General features: G+C 61.2%; 3 protein-coding genes across 3 annotated transcripts; all 3 read right to left on the minus strand.

Moving 5' to 3' along the window:
- Positions 1 to 3772: 3772 nt before the first annotated feature.
- Positions 3773 to 6317, minus strand: PLICBS_007087 (uncharacterized protein; the record flags this gene model as incomplete). Its single annotated transcript, XM_018320484.2, has 7 exons — positions 3773 to 4978; positions 5038 to 5311; positions 5375 to 5514; positions 5569 to 5803; positions 5861 to 5934; positions 5996 to 6211; positions 6267 to 6317. 7 exons carry the CDS (start codon positions 6315 to 6317, stop codon positions 3773 to 3775), a joined length of 2196 nt encoding a protein of 731 aa, XP_018180381.2.
- Positions 6318 to 7134: 817 nt separating this feature from the next.
- PLICBS_007088 (uncharacterized protein) lies at positions 7135 to 9339 on the minus strand (the record flags this gene model as incomplete). The annotated part of the gene is made up of 6 exons (XM_018320485.2): positions 7135 to 7170; positions 7227 to 7742; positions 7806 to 8024; positions 8087 to 8423; positions 8483 to 8978; positions 9177 to 9339. The coding sequence occupies 6 exons, from the start codon at positions 9337 to 9339 to the stop codon at positions 7135 to 7137; spliced, it is 1767 nt and encodes a 588-aa protein (XP_018180382.2).
- A 1115-nt stretch (positions 9340 to 10454) lies between these two features.
- On the minus strand, positions 10455 to 17123 carry PLICBS_007089 (DEIH-box ATPase; the record flags this gene model as incomplete). The annotated part of the gene is made up of 1 exon (XM_065601111.1): positions 10455 to 17123. The coding sequence occupies one exon, from the start codon at positions 17121 to 17123 to the stop codon at positions 10455 to 10457; it is 6669 nt and encodes a 2222-aa protein (XP_065457183.1).
- Positions 17124 to 17543: the final 420 nt, after the last annotated feature.

Here is a 17543-nt window from a genome sequence, read left to right on the forward strand (position 1 = left end):
AACACTGTGTCTCTCCCCGAGTCTGACCTTTGGCGACTTTGTTCGACGACAACGACGACCACGGCGACGACGGCGACGACGAAGATGGAATGGAATGGCAGATGGACGGAGGCGACCCGAGTCAAGAGACTGTCTTTGATGATGGTGCCCCAGCCCTCTTTGTATCTTTCCGCCAGATGGAGCCGATACCCGAAATCGTCATCCTTGGCCGGACCCGGTCAGACCAACAAACCAAGCCAGCCCAGACCAGACCACGCGAGCGGTGCCTTCGCAGGCAGGCCAACTCAAAGCACACCAAGCCAAACTCAGACGGACGGATTGGTGGATGGGCGGATGGCCGGGGCAGCATGGGACGGCTTGCGGATCGAGCAGGCTCCGCCGTTCAGCTTTAATACAGCAGATGCTGCAGGCGTCTAGGGGGGGACGCCAGCGCCGTCGTGGCTGCACCCAGCCATGGCCCGGCCCCGGCGGCCATGCCATCCATGGATGGGTTCCCTACGGCACAGGACAGGACTGCCACGCCAGGGCGAGCGACGGTGGTGCCGGCACAGAGTCCCAGCCCGGTGCGGCGCCGTCTGCGCCTTGGCGGCAGGTCGAGGGCAGCAAGGTGCTCCGCACAATACATTGATTGCACACTTTCGGAGCATGTACAGACACGCATGCCTCTCTGGACGCACATCATGCGCGCAAGTGCATGCATGCGTGGGGTGGATGCATGCATGCGTGTGTGCATGCGCGCGTGCAAGCCAGCTCGCAAACCGATGGATGGAACGGCCAGTTGCCTCGACTAACAGACTGGCATACATACAAGGACGAGCAGCCCAACCAAGCAAGACCCTCGGCCCCTCTTCTTCTCCCCCTTCTCCATGCTGCATTGCATCCCACAATGACGATGGAGCCAGCCACCCCTCCCTCCCCCGTCCCGAGTCCGACGAACCGCTGGAGGCCCAAACGAGCGCGGCCAGTGCCGTGGCCGGGTCTGCGAGGCGCGTGGCTGGCACGGAACCGGGGCTGGCGACGGACATGGCCACAGAGAAACAGGAGGGACGAGGGATGGAGCTAACTTGGCACCGCAGAGTCAAGCCCAAACTTCAGGGCCGTACCGCATTCGCTCACATGGACGAGCATGTCTGATGAATAGGGATGGGCGCACGGATGGGACGCAGCCAGTGGACGGCGACGACCACGACGGTTGCAACGTGCATGGGCTTCGGGCGTTTGTCCCTCGCTTGTCTCTTAGCCAGAGACAAGACGACGCACGCGGCGCCCGCGAACCCACGAACCCAACGTGGAACCCCGGAGCCCTAGAGCCATGGAGTCATGGAGCCATGGCATGGGACTTTTTTCAGCGAAAGCACCGAAGTTGGAGAGCCGCGGGGCGAACCAAACAAAAGAACAAAAATGTCTCTCCGCCGGTTTCGCACGATTGTTGTGGTTGCGACGGACGCAGACGGCTGGTGAGACATTCCGGACAATGGGCCACGGCCACCTTGCTAGCACCAAAGCACCACCACGACGCCCGCCCTTCTGCCGGTGCTCCATTTGTTCCTTCATTTGTTCCTTCGTCTACTGACTAGCATCGGCAGGGCCCTTGCTCCGTCGTTCGCGACTGGCCCGAGGTGACGATTTTCGCGACCAGCCCCGGAGGACACCAGCCTCTCTGCTGATCACAGCACTCGGATGAAGCATGGTGCCTGTACCTGGACTGGGCAAGGCGGCCAGCAGCAACCGGCCATTGATATTAACGTTAGCACCTGCTAGCTGGGCGGGTTGGCTGGGCTGGGCGGTGGCTGGAAGGCGACGGGGGTGTCCAACAGCCAAAGAGCCTGGCTGACAGCCTAAAGACTGCGCGCCCGCGTGCAAGAGACGACGACCTGCCAGTCCGTCAACAGCCAACCACCCGGGACGCTGGATGGCTGGCACCAACCCCAGCCTCTGTCCACGGGCGGTGGGGACCCGCTCATCTTGATGAACAGCGACTCCGCACCTGGATGGATCCGGCGCAAGGAAGAAGGAAAATGCATGGCCAACATTCCAAGACATTTCGTCCCCATCAGGAGGTCAAGCCCGCGAACAACTAATGTGCAAAAAATAGATTGGCACGCTTGTCTCGCTGGTTGACTCGGCCCCGTCAAATTGCCCGCCGCAGAAGAAGCATCTCGGAAGACGCAATGCCGCTGGAGACGGCGGCGGCGGCAACGCCTCCGTGCAGCGAACTGGAACATTGCCTCCTCCAATCCCCCAATTATAGCATCATGGCATGCCCGGCGACGGAGTATTAGGTATTTAGTTCCCGGGCGTTTACTTTTAGCCTCGGGGTGCAGATTGCGAGTGAGTCAGTCCTCTGTCCGCCACGCTGCGGTGAACACCGGGTTTCCTATAACAGAACTCTCTTCCGCGCGCCTGTCTCTCATTGCCCATCGCCGCCGTATGCATGCGGACGGTTATTGGGCCCGGCAGGAGTCTGGCAGCCCACCCCCGGCCAAGGTCGGTGAGCCGATGCTGCCTCTTGTCGGAGCCAACGTCCTTGTGCATGCGCATACGTATTCGCTCTGATAACGAGAAAAATCAATATGACGCCCGCGGCTTCCTACCCCCGTCCATGCCTTGCTGGCTTTGCCGGGGACGTGGTCCAAACATCACGCACGCACCTCGTCAACCATCATCATCACCATGACGCCCCGCGATCCTTCTCATCAAACCGTGCACCTCGTGCCCTCTCAGCCCCTCCGCGGCCGGCGCCAGCCACGGCCCGCCCGTCTTCATGCCCGCCCCGTCCGTCCGTCCGTCCCTCTCCCGCGCTCCCATTCCGAGCTGGTGAAACCCGCCTCACCGACGAGAGTGGAGGGGGGAGCGGGGGCCAAGCCGAAGAAACGACGCGCTGATTATGCTGCCAGTGGTGGTGGTGGTGACGATGCTGGTGGGCTGTGTGTGTCGTGATGTCTCATCCCTAATGTCTCGCTGCGTCCGTCCGTCATCTCGCCTCCTGCTCACGTCCGGGCCAGTGAGTGAGTGAGTTTTGAGTGAGTGAGCAGGCACATGACCGAACGGCACGTCCGACAGATGGGTCGCACACATGTACATCATCCTTTGTACATGACGTCCGCCCGTGCCGCCCGGCCCTGCCATGCCGCCTCGCGCTGCCTGTTTTTGGTCCGTCATCCACGAAGTAGTACACAGCAATATCACTGGGGTGGCTCGCCTGTGTGTGTGACGGGAATCAATCCGCGTGGGCTGCCGCGGGGAGGAACGAGGGCCGCTTGCCGCCTTGTCGTTATTGTTGTTTATTCCTTGCTCCGCGTGATGGCTCGGGGCGAGTCCCTGCTCCCGCTCCAGAGTCCCAGGGGCCGCTCCTCCGTCATGTCGTCCCGTTGGCGGCCCGACTTCCGGCCTCTGGCCGGCGGCACCCACGCGCGCGCGCCTTTGCCCGCCCCCCCGAGACACGCCGTGCCCCCTCAGCCGTCAGACGTCAGAACCAACGGGAGAGGAGGGTCCGGGGGGAGGACTGCCACGCGTGAGACGGCTGTTTTTGGACACTCGTGCGAGGTACGGTCCGTCTGAGAATCTCACGTATGTACATTTTCGACGTTGCGCAGATAGACGTGAAACGAGCATGCACGGTATGTACGTATGTACAGTACGTGTCATAATGTATGGATCGTGGTTGTGAAGCATGCTCTGCTCTACTTCGCTCTGCGCATCTTACAGTATCTTCCTACGTATTACAATACACAGTACTGTATTGTAAATTTCCCCGTGCAGTGCCTCGCTACTACAGCCACTTGACCTTGGCGACATGGTCCGGCTTCTTCTTGCTCCCCTTGACGTACCCCAGGGCGCGCAGCTCCGCGAGTCCTCGATAAAACATGACGAGCCGCTCGCGCTCGCCCGCGGCCTCGGCGTCGGGCTCGACCTCATCGTCATCGTTCCCGGCTACCGCTTCCTTGTCGTCAGCGCCGCCGCGACTCGCGAGGAGGGCGTCAAACGCCGCCCACAGGTCCGCCACGTTGATCAGGCTGCCCGTCTCCAGGTACAGCTTGTAGAGGACCGCCGTCGCCGGCAGCGTGGCCTGGACGCCGCCGCCCTCGCCGCCCGGCGCGCAGCACGAGCACCCCAGGTAGTCGTGCGGCCGGCCGAGGCTGCGCTCAAAGGCGGCGCGCGGCCGGGGCACAAAGACCTCGCGCGCGGGCGACCTCGACTCGTACGTCCAGCCCTCGGAGAAGAGCACGTCGCCGGGCCCGGTTACTCCAAAGTGCGTGGCCACCAGCCGGGCCACGTCGTCGACAATCTCCGTCAGGCGCTTGTCCTCGTCGCGGAGGGCCGCCGAGTCCTGGCTCAGCTGCACGCGCTGCGCGATGACCGTCGTTCGCATCACCTTGCTTTGTCCGCTGTACTTGCTTCGCAGCGTGAACCCTTGACTTTGGGCCGTCTCCCTGAGCGTTTCCAGTTCGGCGGCGTGGTCTTTAAGGGCGAGCTGCAGCTGCGAGTCGGCGTCGTCTGATGCGGGCGCGAGGTTTAGGCGCGGATCACCCTCGGTGAGGAGGCTTGAGATGCGCACCAGCAGGGTGGACAGCTCCTCGACGCTCATCCGTCGGATACTGTCTACCACCCCGGACTGCTCTGATGTGTCGACGCCGTCTGCCATGGCGTTCACGTACGCCCGCGAGAATACGCCGCGCTGCGCGCCTGCCGCCTCGAGGACCAGCAGCGCACGCAGGAGGCGCTCGACCCAGCGCTGCCGATCCTCGTTGCTGTCTCGGAGCCTGGCAAGCAGGTACTCGTCGTCCTCGATCAGCGACCTCGCATGCCTCAGCGAGCCCTCGTCGCCAAGCTCTACCGCCCGCTCCACATGGCTGCGAAACGACGGCAGGGTTCGCAGCGCGTTGATGTGTTCGGGCTGGACGGCACCCGCCTGGGGTGCGTCGGGTGATATGGAAATGGACAGAGGATTGGCGTAAAAGTGACACATGTACGCGTACTACTCGTGGTTAGCTGCGCGCGCAGACGACGCCACGTGTGTCGGTGCCTGGTGCTCACCTTGAGCGAGCTGATGAATGCCTGGACGCCGGCTATCTGGTCGTGCTGCCGATCGAGCATGCCCCGGAGCAGTGGCGCCCCCAGCCGCAGCGGCACATCGCATGCCGCCACGGCGCCCCTGAACAGGGTCTCGAGAATCGCCTCCGTCTGGACGCAGTCGAACTGCGCGCCGTACACGAGCCGGCATGCCGACTTGAGGAGGCGGGCCTGGAGGAGCTCGACAGAGGTGGCGATGCCGAAGAGCAACGTGAACGGAATCCGAGGGCGCCACGAGCTGCGACAAGTCAGCAGATGCTCCCCCACGAGAGAGCCTGAATGGTGCGGCCGCCGTGCTTACTGAAACAGGGTGACCAAATCAGAGATGAGGCCGCTGTCGAAGCTCTCACTGTCCTGAAAAGACACGTATACGTGCTCGCACGCCTGCGACCTGATTGACGCCTCCAGTGCCTCCAGGTCGTAATCGAGATACTTGCGTCCCTGTGCAATGATTAGCCCTTGCCGTTCGACTCGCGGGGTTCATCTCCGCCGTACATCCTGGCCTGTCCCAACTTGCAGGCTGTCGTCCTCGTCGCCCCCTGCGCTAGCCGTCGCATCCCGGATGGTCTTCTTGAGCGCCGCCTTGAGCGAGGCGGCCTCCGATGATCGCAGCCGCACGAACCTGCTCACCGATGCCTGCTGCAGCGTTTCCGAAAGCTGCTCGAACAGCAGGTCTTGAGAAGCAATGTTCGGGCCAGTTATGATGAAGGCGGCCGGTATTTGATCGTCGCTGCAGCGCCATCAGTCGGGAAGCTCAACACCATAGCGCGGGCGGGCATGCTCTCACCATTCGGACCCTGCCGCCGCCACAAACGCAGTCACCTGCTCCAATGTCGCCAAGTTGGACTCTCGCAGCATCCCCTGTGCCCCCTTCGTCAGCCTGATCCTCAGCCGTCGTGCCTGACACACCGTATAGACGGACCTGCAGCCGGGCGTCGACTTTCGCCCAGCTCTCCTCGTACAGCCTCTGTCGCAGGCGCACGCTCGCAGCGCTCTCCTTGCCATTGAGCAGCGGCACGAACAGCGGTTCCGCTTCGTTCGCTGCGGACGTTCTCTTGGCCTGCTTGGTCACTCTGCGCCGCTTGGACGGGCGCTCCCGATGCGTCTCGTCATCGTCCGGATCGAAGATGTACGCGACCTGAGACTGCGTCAATGGCTGGGCTTTGTTGCCGTGATGCGCGTAAAATACTCACTTGGTGATCTTCTTGCGCAAACGTGTCGCGCGATTGCTCATCCGGAACCATGGCGTGCTGTGCGAGGAGGCGGTGCGGTGAAAAAGATGCTGGCGATTCCTCGGGTTAACGTCTGGAGACGCGACGTTGGATTAAGACGCGTTTAGAGCACAGTTTCGATACAGTGTTGGGCACAGTACGTGGCCAAAGCCACAGATATTCGTTTACCCTACAACTCCTCGCTCCAGACAGACCAAATCAACAAACCCGTCCAACCCGACTCGTGCACAGTATCAACACTGAACTTGTATTCCTTCATCAAATTCATCAGCTAGGTTGGAAGTTCGCCCGGCCAATGCACACGTGCGGCTTGACACCGCCGGCAGCTGGCCCCCGCGCATGTGCAAATCAATCTCCTCCGATAGATAGAGCAGTTCTCCCTTGCAGCACAAACAAAGAGTCACGCCTTTTGCAGCCCGCCCCGTCCTAAACCGTCCCGATGACAGCCCGTCCCTTGACACTTCACTCGCGCTCCCTCCTTGCTGAACCACCCCCACCCGCACCGTGTATCGTAGTGCAAAGACTGGCGGAGCCCACAACCGCAGTCACGTTGCTCCGCGCGCGTTGAGGCACTCCTGCCTCCTCTAACGCCATCGGTGACTTATTCATACATCGGCTCAAGGGCCTCTCGAGGCCACCGTGGCCGAAGGTCGGAAAGGAAATAGATACCGAAAGAACAAAAGCAAAAGAGCCATGCCTGTACGCCGCAAGGAGACCTGTCGCAGTAGAAAATTTTCTGAGTAACCACCCCGAGTCGAGACTCAGTCGCATCCCGAGCAGACCGAGGACGCCAAAGGCGTCTTGCCAGTAAAGTAGTGGGCACGCAAGTCTAGTTCTCTGCCGCAACGGGTTCCGAAGCAGGGGCCTGAAGCCATTGTTAGCCCTAGACCGGCCGCATCAGTGTCAGTCATGGCTGCTTACCGTCTCGGCAGCAGGCTTCTCCTCCTTATCTCCCTTCTCATCTGTCGTCTCCGCGGCAGGCTTATCCGCGCCGGCATCGCTGACAGCCTTTTCCTCGGATTGCTTGGGCTCAGAGGTCTTCTCCTGCTCGGGCTCAGCCTTCTTTGCCTCGGCAGACTCCTCCTTGACCCCGTTGGCCTCCGACTTCTTCTCTTGCGCACCGCCGTTGACGCCGTTGGTTGGGGCAGGAGCAGGTGCCGATCCATCGCCGGCGAGCAGCTTGTTCCACTTATCCAAGAGCGTCTGCGATCGCTTCTTGAACTGGAAGTCTTCCTCCTTCGGGATGGAGTCGAGCTTCAGAATAGCCTTCAGAACCTTGTTGATCTTGGTGGCGCGGATGATGGACACCTCCAAGTCCACAAAGTTCTCGAGCATCGTGATAAAGTCGGACATGGCCTTCATCTCGTCCTCTCGGGGCTGCTGCTCGCGGGTCAAGAGACCCCGCTGGAGCTTGTGGCGCAGGTACAGCACCTCCTTCTGCAGAGGGAATCAGCCATCTGGTCAGATGCAGTGCGGTCGAGGGCCGCCTCGTTGACTTACCTCCTTGCGCGCGTGACGCTCCTCCGGAGTCATCTTTGCCTCCTTGGGCGCTTCTTTTTTATCGGCGCCTTCCTTGGCCTTCTTGGCCTTGGGCTTGGCTGCCTTGCTTGCCGACGCTCCGGCCGACTTGGGTGTGGCGGCCCCATTTGCAGCCTTGGGCGTCGACGTGGTGTTGAGCTTGATCTTGGGCTTCTTCACGGAGTCGGTTCGCTGAGGGGTCTAGGAGGAGATTTCATGTCAGCAATGGCGCGGGGAGCACCACTCGGGGCGCGTGCACATACGGCGGTGTCATCCTCGGCCTTTCGCTTCTTGGACTTGGCCGACTTGGGGGCGGCATCGACGTCCTCCATCTCGGCGTCCTCGTCCTCAGAGGCGGCCTTGCCCTTCCCCTTGCCCTTCTTGGACTTCTTGGGCGTCGCGGCGGCCTCCTTTCTGGCCTCCTCCTGAGCAATCTGCTCCTCCTGGAACTTGGTGAGAATGTTCTTGTAGTAGTCAATAGGGTGGTCCTCGGCAGCCAACTCCATGGCGGACCGCAGGTCCTTGCGCATCTTGTCGGTGATGGAGTCCTTGGCCTTCTCCGGGGTGAGCTCGGAAAGGGCAGTGTTTTGGACCCAGCCACTTGCGCGGCGCGTCAGCAATCATGGGCTACGCGGTAGACCATGGGTCGCGCGACTTACAATTCGTTTGTGTACAGGTACATGACGGGGAAGCTTCTGTCGTGGACTCGCTTGCCGCCGTCGGCGTAAGCCTCGGAATAGGTGCCGTCGGGGCGCGCGGCCGAGACGGGACGCGAGTTGAGGAGGGCGGCGGGCAGCATCGTCTCGTCGCAGATGACGGCGGGCCAGGCGGGAAAGCCCTTGAGCTTCACCAAGAAATGGTCACCGGGCTTGGCGTCGGTGTGGGTGAGGCGCGCCTTTGATCCCTTCTTGTTGAGGGCCTTGCCCTTGGACTCGCCGGCAGTTGACTTGCGGCGATTGCCACCCTTGGGCTTGGGCGCGGGTGTCTCGGCAGCGGCCTCCGTCGCAGGCGCCTCAGCCTCAGCCTCGGGCGCCGCGTCCTCGGCGGCGTCTTTCATCTCAACGTCCGCGTCGGCGGCAGGCTTGTCCTGCTCGGGCTGGGACTTCTCGGGCGCGTCATCGGCAGATTTCTGCGCGTCGTCGGGCTTCTTTGCTTCTGGTTGGCACGGTACGTTAGCGCGGTGGTCCTGCTAGTCGGTCGGGGCCAATTGAGCGATTGTGGTCGCGACGCGGCGAGGGGGTGCCTGGCGAGCAAGCAAAAGGCAGGCGAGCACAGGCGAGGCGGGCGCCTCCGGCTCGACGTGAACGGGCGGAGAAACGCGGTCGTGCTAGGCAAGCACGGGTGCGAGCTTACCCTCATCAGCCTGGTCGCCCTCGCCCTGGGGCTCAGGCTTTGGCTCGTCCTCCTTGGCGCTCAATTCAGGCTCGCCAGTCTTGGTCGGCTCCGGGGCGGGAGCAGGCTCGCTGGCCGCGACGGGCGCGGCGCCATCGTGGGTCTCTGTGGGCTTGTCCGCCATTGCGCAGCGAGAGACGTTGTATATGTATGGCCTTGGATGTCGGGGGGCGGGCGCGGTGTGCGTCGCGCAGTTGAGGCGAGGCAAGCTTGTGACGGGAGTGCGTCGGGTGGTTGGAGAGGGCTGGCCGGCACACGTCGCACCAGGAATCAGCGGCGAGTCGCGACCTCTCGACGGCGACGGCAACTAGTAGCTCGGGGTGAAATGGGGGCCCGGGACGCGTTGCGGGTCGCGTGTGCAGTGGCAGGCAGTGGACGGTGGCGCGGATGCGCGATGCGCGATGGCAGCTGGCGTCGTGAAGATGGATTGCGCGCGTTGCAAAGGCCCGGCGAAGCCCGCGTCTTGATGATGCAGCGAGACGTGGAGGGTGTGGGTGGGTGAGGGTGACGAAAGGGAAAAAACACGGGCGGGAGAGCGAGGTTGGCTGGCGGAGACGGAGTGCAGGTGGCAGCGGCAGCGGAAGTGGCAGTGGCAGTGGCAGTGGCAGGCAGGAGGAGGAGTACGGAGTACCTACCACCTAATAGCAGCCAAGGAAGGCGCGCGCGGTGGCAGGGCGTCTAAGGTTAGTCCTTTCCTTTCAAACGTCACCGTCAGTCACGTGACGCCATGGCCCGATGCGATGCGCCGACGTGGACCGGGGGCGCCAGCCAAGCAAGCAGCCATTGGAAGCTGGCCCGTCCTGCGTGCGGAGAGCTTTCCTTTCTCTTGCTTACCAGCAGCTGCGCCGCGTCGAGCTTGCGCTGAGCTGCGCTGCTGGCCCGGGCTGAGCTCTAGAATCCGCCATTGGACCACCCATCATCAAAGGCATCGCGCGCGCCACCTTTTTGGCCTCGGACCGCCTCGCGCGCCCCGCCCACTCACACCTCGACGACCTTGCATGCTGTAAACAACGCCGCCTCCCGATTGCTACTCCCCCGACCCACGTCCTCTGCACCGCGTCCGCATGCGTAACAACATTCGGCCACAAAAGGTGTCGCCGTCTTTCTTATTCGAGCAATGTGCCCCCCCAACGTCTGCTAGATACCCCCCCAAAAGACCATGCATGATACTACATTGATTGTAAAGTCACAACGCCAGGCGGCCAGACAAAATCCCACCCAAACAGCGCCTGCCTCTAACTATTCCTCGTCCTCGTCTTCCTCGTCGTCCTCGTCGTCCACGTCCATGCCCTCGGCTGCCGTCACCGTAAACTCGCGCTCCTGGTCCACGCCCACGTAGCTGTCGCTCATGAGGTACAGCTTGAGCGCGTGCTCTCCAGCCGTTGGCACCGTGTATTCGAGCCGCACCTTGAGCTCCCGCCCGATCGTGACGCGCTTGATGGCCAGCAGGTTGCGCGTCTTCTGGTCTCCCACGACGAGCCACCAGTTCTCCATCTTCTTGGCCGGGTAGAACGGCGCGTGCACCGTCGTGTCGACGTCGCCATCGTCCTCGTCCGCGTTGCGCCCGATCTTGATGTTCAGGTATGCCGGCTCGCCGGCCCTGATCTCGTCGTCGTCCACGACCTCGTGCTCCAGCTCCAGGTCTGGATACTTGTCGTTGGTAAAGTTGGCAGCCTGCGCGAGCTGGCTCTGCGTAAGGCCCAGCCGCTTCACCAGCTTGCCGTGATCGGGGTTCTCGTCGGGGTCCATGGCCTCCATGAACTCGTAAATGTCTTTGATTCTGCATTGGCACATTAGCGCGTCATTCTTGGGGTCACAAAAGCAATCAGCTGGCGGCACCCACCCAAACTCCCCAGCCGCCTTGATAACCTCGGGCGTGAAGTGAGGAATCTGCTTGAGAGGGCTGTCCCGGTCCCACATGGCCTGCACCACCATCTGCGACAGCTCCATGGCGTTCATGGCGTTGAGGTGGCCGTCGGACGAGAGAATGTCCACCACGGCGCTGAGGAGGCTCAGTACCCGCGACAGGAGCACCTCTTGGTCCTTGGCGAGGTCGATCGGAAGCTGCATCCTCGAAAAGTGTGCCTGCAGCAGGACGAAAGCCTTGAAGTGAGGCGAGTCGTGCTCCACCTGGGACATCTTCACCGGCACCCGGTCGTAGATGCGTCGGAGGAGGCTGCTCTCGTGACGGCGGACCTGCACCGACTCGAACTCGGTTGCCGACGTCACGATCTCCAGTATGCCCTTGAGCTTCGTGCGAGCGCTCAGCGACAGCAGGAACGTCTGCATCGTGATGTACGAGATGTTGTAGTAGGCACCGATCATGGCGGCGTTTTGCGGCGCGACCGAGCCGTCGTCCTCGTCATAGTCGATGATCTTGGACTCGGCCAGCTCCCGCAGAGTCGTTTCCACAAGGTCCGACATGTAGTTGCTGAGGCCTTCGTGCGTCGTGCTGGTCAGGCTATAGTAGCTGGGGTTCGCGAGCAGTCGGCGATAAAAGTAGGTGAAGGTGGTCCAGTTGATGGCATCGTCACCCGACTCGATCATCTTGGTGCTGATCTCGGTGACGAAGGCGTCGTGCAGGTAGTTATGTAGGTGCGATTCCACCGGCAGGGCCTCGTTCAGGAACTTGCGATAGTAGTCGCGCTTCACCTGCGGAACCATGAGGACGCCACGAGAGCTGCCGGCCTTGGACGGCCGCAGAGACTTCCCAAACATCTGCAGCACCTCGCTGAGTGGGTAGTCGACGTAGCGATGCTCGCGGCCCTCAAAGTACTGAGTGCCCATGACAACAACGAGGTGGGCAGTGCTCGTCAGCTCCCAGCAGACGTCTCTCGACGCCACCAGGACCTGAATGGCGCCGTTGTCATACAAGTGCTTGACAATACGCTTGTCGCTCTGGCTGAGGGCCTCGTGGTAGTAGCCAATGCCGTGAGACAGCGCCTCGGCAAGAGCCTCCTCGTGAACCCGCTCGAGTAGCGGTCGCATCTGCTCAACCTCCGCATGAAGAAAGCGGTCCTCGTCGTCGTCCGCAACACAGGCGGCCAACAGGTCCCTCGCGGTGCCGCGGGTCTGCTTTCGGCTGGGCACAAACACCATTGCTGGCTTGTCGGACGACATCTGGGTGATGGCCAGATACGTAGGCTTGGCCATCGACAGCATCAACGAGGGGAAGTGAGGGTTGGAGAAGGACTGCACGTGAAGCTCGAGAGGAACGGGCCGGACGTGCGGGCTGAAGTTGTAGATGTCGTGCTTCTTGGCGTCAATCCACTCGCCGATGTCCCTTGCGTTGGCCAGAGAGACGCTCAGGGCGACGATTCTCATGGGCAGTTCGGTCTGCGTTCGGATGTAATGCATCCGAGAGACAATGATCTCGTAGACGTATCCCATGGCTCCACCGAGCAGGTGAATGTCGTCCGCGATGAACAGCTGCACCGTCTGGACATTCTTCCGGCGCTTCCACTGCCGCGACAGCACGTCCCATTGCGTGGGTGTGGCCAGGATCAGGTCGCCGTTCTCGAGGATCTTGAGATCCGTGGCCGTGTCACCCGTGAGCTTCACGATTTCCTTGCCTCCATTCAAGTGTGCCAATCGCTTCTGCCAATCTTGAAGTCTTGCGTCCACAAGCTCCTGGAACGGCGCAATATATACTGCTCGCCCGGCGTCACCTTGAGTCCAGTGGCGCAGCAGCGCAAACTCGGCGCAGACCGTCTTGCCGCTGCCAGTCGGGGCGCCGACGAAGACGTTTTGGTCACCCTTGTACAGGGAGTTGAAAGTCTGCGTCTGAATCCGGTTGAACTGCTTCCAGCCAGGGTACAAGTCGACATAGCTGGCAACCTTGAGGGTAGACACGGGGAGGGGCTGCAGCTCGAGGAGCTCCGTGGGAGGCGGGAACTTCTCCGGAAGTATGAGCTTGTGGAAGGGAACCGCGAGTCTCGTCTCTGAGTGCATCCACCTGTCGGAGACGACCGACACGAAATAGTTGGGTGGCATAGGGTCGGTGATAGGGACCGTGAAATCGACAATGTGCTCGGTCGCTTCTCCTTCGGCATACTCCTTTCGCAAGAGGAACGTGTCGTGGTACAAGATCTCTTCGCCGTCGCAGTCCTCAACGATGATCCAGAAATTCTCAGCCGCGCCGTGCACGCTGTCATCCCATTCAAAGTTGGGGGTGATACTGAGCTCCATCCTGATCATCGACCTCGTCATCGGCTGGACCTGGGCCTGAACCTCGACACGGGGAAACTTGGCCACGAACCCGCAGACACTTCGGCCGGCTTTGGGCATGCCCAGAAGCTCGCCCATGCGAGGCGGGTCCAAGTCGAAGTAGTTTTGCCACGAGACGTCAATTCGCTCCGCCTTCTGGATGACCTCTCGGGGGCAGGAGGGGAACTGGCGCAGGGGAGACATGGTCGGCCACATCCTCTTCTCGGCCATCTTGCAGAGATCCAGGGCCGTCTTGGCGACAGACGCCCAGCCCTTCTTCAGAGCAATCTCGAAGATGGCTCTGAGAATACGTCCGGCACTCTGGGTGACGTAGACCATGTCCGCCATGAGGGCAAGGCCATCGAGCCTGAGTCGGGAGATGTACGCCTGGAGCAGGACGTTGATCTTGGCATGGGGCTCCTCGACGCTCTCCTTGACTGGTATGGGAACTCTTCCGAGCAGCTTCGCAAGCTCCAACTTCTCGTCCTGCCGCACGGGAATGTACTTGAACTCGGCGCTCAGGGCAAAGACGCGGAAGAGTTCGATATTGCTGATGGACGGTTCGATCAGCGTGTTGTAGGTGTTCATTGACCCGTGCGTGATGTAGTAGTGCGAGGCGATCCGGCCGAGTTCGGTTGACTGAAGCTTGCCAGTCTTCTCATCATACTTGATCAGGCTCGACTGCCTGAGCACCATGGCGGCGGAATGGATCAGATCAACACGCTTCTGCTCGAGAGCATCGTCGTTCTCGTATTCGGCGCCAACTTGGTACAAGCCGGGAGATCGAAGCATTCGAACGAAGAGGTAGGTGTAGCCGAGCCATTCGACGCCCTCGTCCCGCGAGCGAACGTTACCGAGAACGATCTCGGCGTTCAAGTTGTCGACGAGCTTGCTGACAAACTGGCTTTCAATGGGGAGTTGCTGATTCATGAGCGACAGATAGTACTGGATTTCGCTCTGCGTGGTGATGATGATGCCCTCGCCGTAGGTATCGAATTGAGGTCGACCGGCACGACCCAGCATCTGGAGGACGTCTTGCGGGCTCAGCTCTACCCAGGATCCCTTCTCCGGGGAATAGACTTGAGTCCCCTTGATGATCACAGTGTGCGCTGGCAGGTTCACACCCCAGGCCAGAGTGGCCGTGCATACCAGGACCTGAATGGCGCCGCGCGCAAACAAGTCCTCAACATCCGTCCTGTCAATACGGTTCATTCCGGCGTGATGGATACCGAAACCGTAGGGCAGGATGTCCTTCAGGTCCTTGTCCGTTGCCTGTGAAGCGGCCTCGTTAAGGACCTCCCGGCTGCCTGCGTCGTGCCGAAGGATCTGGTTGATAGTGTCCATCTCAAGCGCCTTGTCGCGAATGTACTTGGCCGTCTTGGCCGTCTCCTTGCGCGAGTGCACGAAAATGAGCATCTGGTTTCTGTTGGTCCCCACGTGCTCCAACACCTTGTTGTACGTGACGTCGTTCATCGTCTTCAGCTGCTTGATGGCCTTGCGGTCCGTCACACCAACAAACTCCTGGCGCAGCGGGCAGGGTCGGAATGAGCCGTCAAAGTGGAACAGGCCCTTGTTCATGTCCACTCGCAGGAAGCTGGCCACGTCGCGGTAGTTGGGGAGCGTAGCAGACAGGCCGACGAGACGAACCGGCTCGCCGGTCTGCTCCGTCTTGCGGATCGTCCTGCTGACGATGCTCTCCAGAACTGGTCCACGGTCGTCGTGCAGGAGATGGATTTCATCGATTATGACGAGCCGCACGAGGTTGGTATATGTCAGATCATTGGCCTTTCGGGTGATGACATCCCACTTCTCGGGTGTCGTCACGATGATCTGCGTCTCAGCAATTTGTTGCTTGGTGAGTTGACGGTCGCCCGTAAGCTCCGAGACGCGGACACCGTACGGTTCCAGTCGCTTGCCGAAGTTCCCGACTTGCTCTTGCACCAGCGCCTTCAAAGGGGCGATGTAGACAATCTTGAACGCGTCGAGATCAATATCGCCGGTATCTGGGTTGCGGTTCTTGCCCAGTTCTCGCAGGATGGTGAGCATCGCGACGTTGGTCTTGCCACTGCCAGTGGGTGCGCAAATGAGCATGTTGCCGTCATCCTCGAATGCTGACGGATAGCACTTTGACTGGATCTTGTTGAGTGACTGAGCGGTGCTGAAGGGGGTTCGAGCCCACTCAGGCATGTCCGTGATGGGGATCAGGACGTCGCCAGGTTCGTTTCGCTTCTTAGGCGGCGGGACGTGAATCTCCTCGTAGCCTTTGAAAGTGCGCTTAGTAGACCCCTCTGGGAGCCTGACTTTGGGGTTCGTCATCAGGTGGTTGCCCTGGTCAAACACCAGGTTCTCCAGGTTGATGACCTTCTTGGGCTGCAGGCCACCGACGAGGTACCCTTCCGGCCGTTCAGGCTTGGCTTCCTCGGCGACCGCGGACGCAGGCACGTCAATGTCCATCTTGATGCTCATCTTCCGCTTGTCGCCGTCCGCGGTGGCCTCGCCTCGGAGCTCGTGCAACAACCTTTGCAGACCCTCAGAAGCGATCTCTCTCTCGACCTTGGCGCGATCCTCGGCGTTTTCAGCCCGAGCCAGCTTCGTGAGCCAGAACACTTTCTCTCTGTTCTCGACAAGCTTCTGCACGAGCTCGTGGTGCTCGAAATCGAAGAGCTCCATCAGGTCGTTTTCGATTTCTCGAAGCGTCTTCTCCTCGCCGTCGGGTTCGTCTGGCTCGCCGGACAAGATCCGGAGCGCCGCCTTCGTCTTGTCGGTCTGCTCGTGCGCGTCGGGATACAGGGCTCCTATTTGCCGCTGCAGCCAGAACGCATCGATATCGCGTGCCGGTATTGATCGAGTGTCCTCGTGCGTCTTCTTCGAGTGAGACACGCTGGTGTCGACGGCCTCGTTGTCACTAGCCGCACCGTCGACGTCTACGCCATCGGCACCTTCGTTCTCGTCTTCGTCGGTAGCCTCGTCCTCGGATGACTGATCGTGGACTTCGTTGACGATGGCGTCATCGTCTTCCTCGTCATCGAAGGTCACGGCAACACCCTGGCGCTCGTCGATCTCGGCGTCGGCTTCCGCCTCGCCCATGTCGACATCCTCGTCATCTTGCACATCGTAATCCGTAATCTTCTTGCCGAGGTTGACCAGCTCATTGAACTGTTTCGAGCTGAGCGCCACTCCCAGAATGTCGTCGATCTCCTTCTTCTTGTCGAGATCCTTCATGTCGTCGTCCTTGAGGTACTCGAGCACTGCATCCGCTGCGCTACGGACCACGTCGTGGGGTACGTCACCCAAGTTGCTCGCCACGAGCGTGAGGATGAGGTCGAACGTCGCTCGCGTCGCCGGGGTGCGTGGCCGATAGGTGATTCCCTCGATCAGGGCGTCGCTGGCGCCCAGTAGGCCTGCTCTCTGCTGCGCGGCGTCGGCCTTGCGCTTTCTCTGTTCTCGTAGCAGGACATCCTCGCCTTCTTGGAGGCTTCCCCTCTGGATGTTCGGCAGACCGGGCTGCTTCTTCTGCTTCGGGGCCTCGTCACGAGCGACGCGGCCGCCCATGTCCTTGATGCTCAGCCGGCCGGCCAGAGACTCGGGGTCACCCGTGGCCTCGTCGGTTCGTCGCGTGACAAACCGGCGGTCCGCCTGGAGGACCAGGTTGGACATGGCCGAGTACTTGTACTGCGACACATCGCGGTGAGGGTCCGACATGTTGGCTCGCGTGTTGTGAGGTGTCTCGCGATGGCGACGGGGAGGGGAGAACGTCGGCGTTCTCGACGAAAGCTCGGGGAGCCCGACCGTCAAATCACCATGTGACTGCCAGCTGTGGGAAGGACGCGCGGCGTTATTCCAGTATGCACCGGCTCTGGTGAATCGGTTGTGCGCGGTCGGGGAACTGGTTTTCGTCCGCCACTGTCGCGTTGCGTTGAGGTTCGATGATAAATTTCAGAGCCAGTGGCAGCCTTGTCGGCGAGCCTCCACGCTGTGCAAACGCGCTAGTGCAATCGTGGCTAGTGCACAGGTGCGCCACTGCGCCATCTGCCCACCAGCCACACAACGAGGGGGGCGAACGCGTCGCAGGCTTGGTGGACTACACGACCTCTTGCAACGAAATACCAACCGATTTATTCT

Source organism: Purpureocillium lilacinum (assembly GCF_023168085.1).
Source record: "Purpureocillium lilacinum CBS 284.36 DNA, scaffold_5, whole genome shotgun sequence".
NCBI lineage: Eukaryota > Fungi > Ascomycota > Sordariomycetes > Hypocreales > Ophiocordycipitaceae > Purpureocillium > Purpureocillium lilacinum.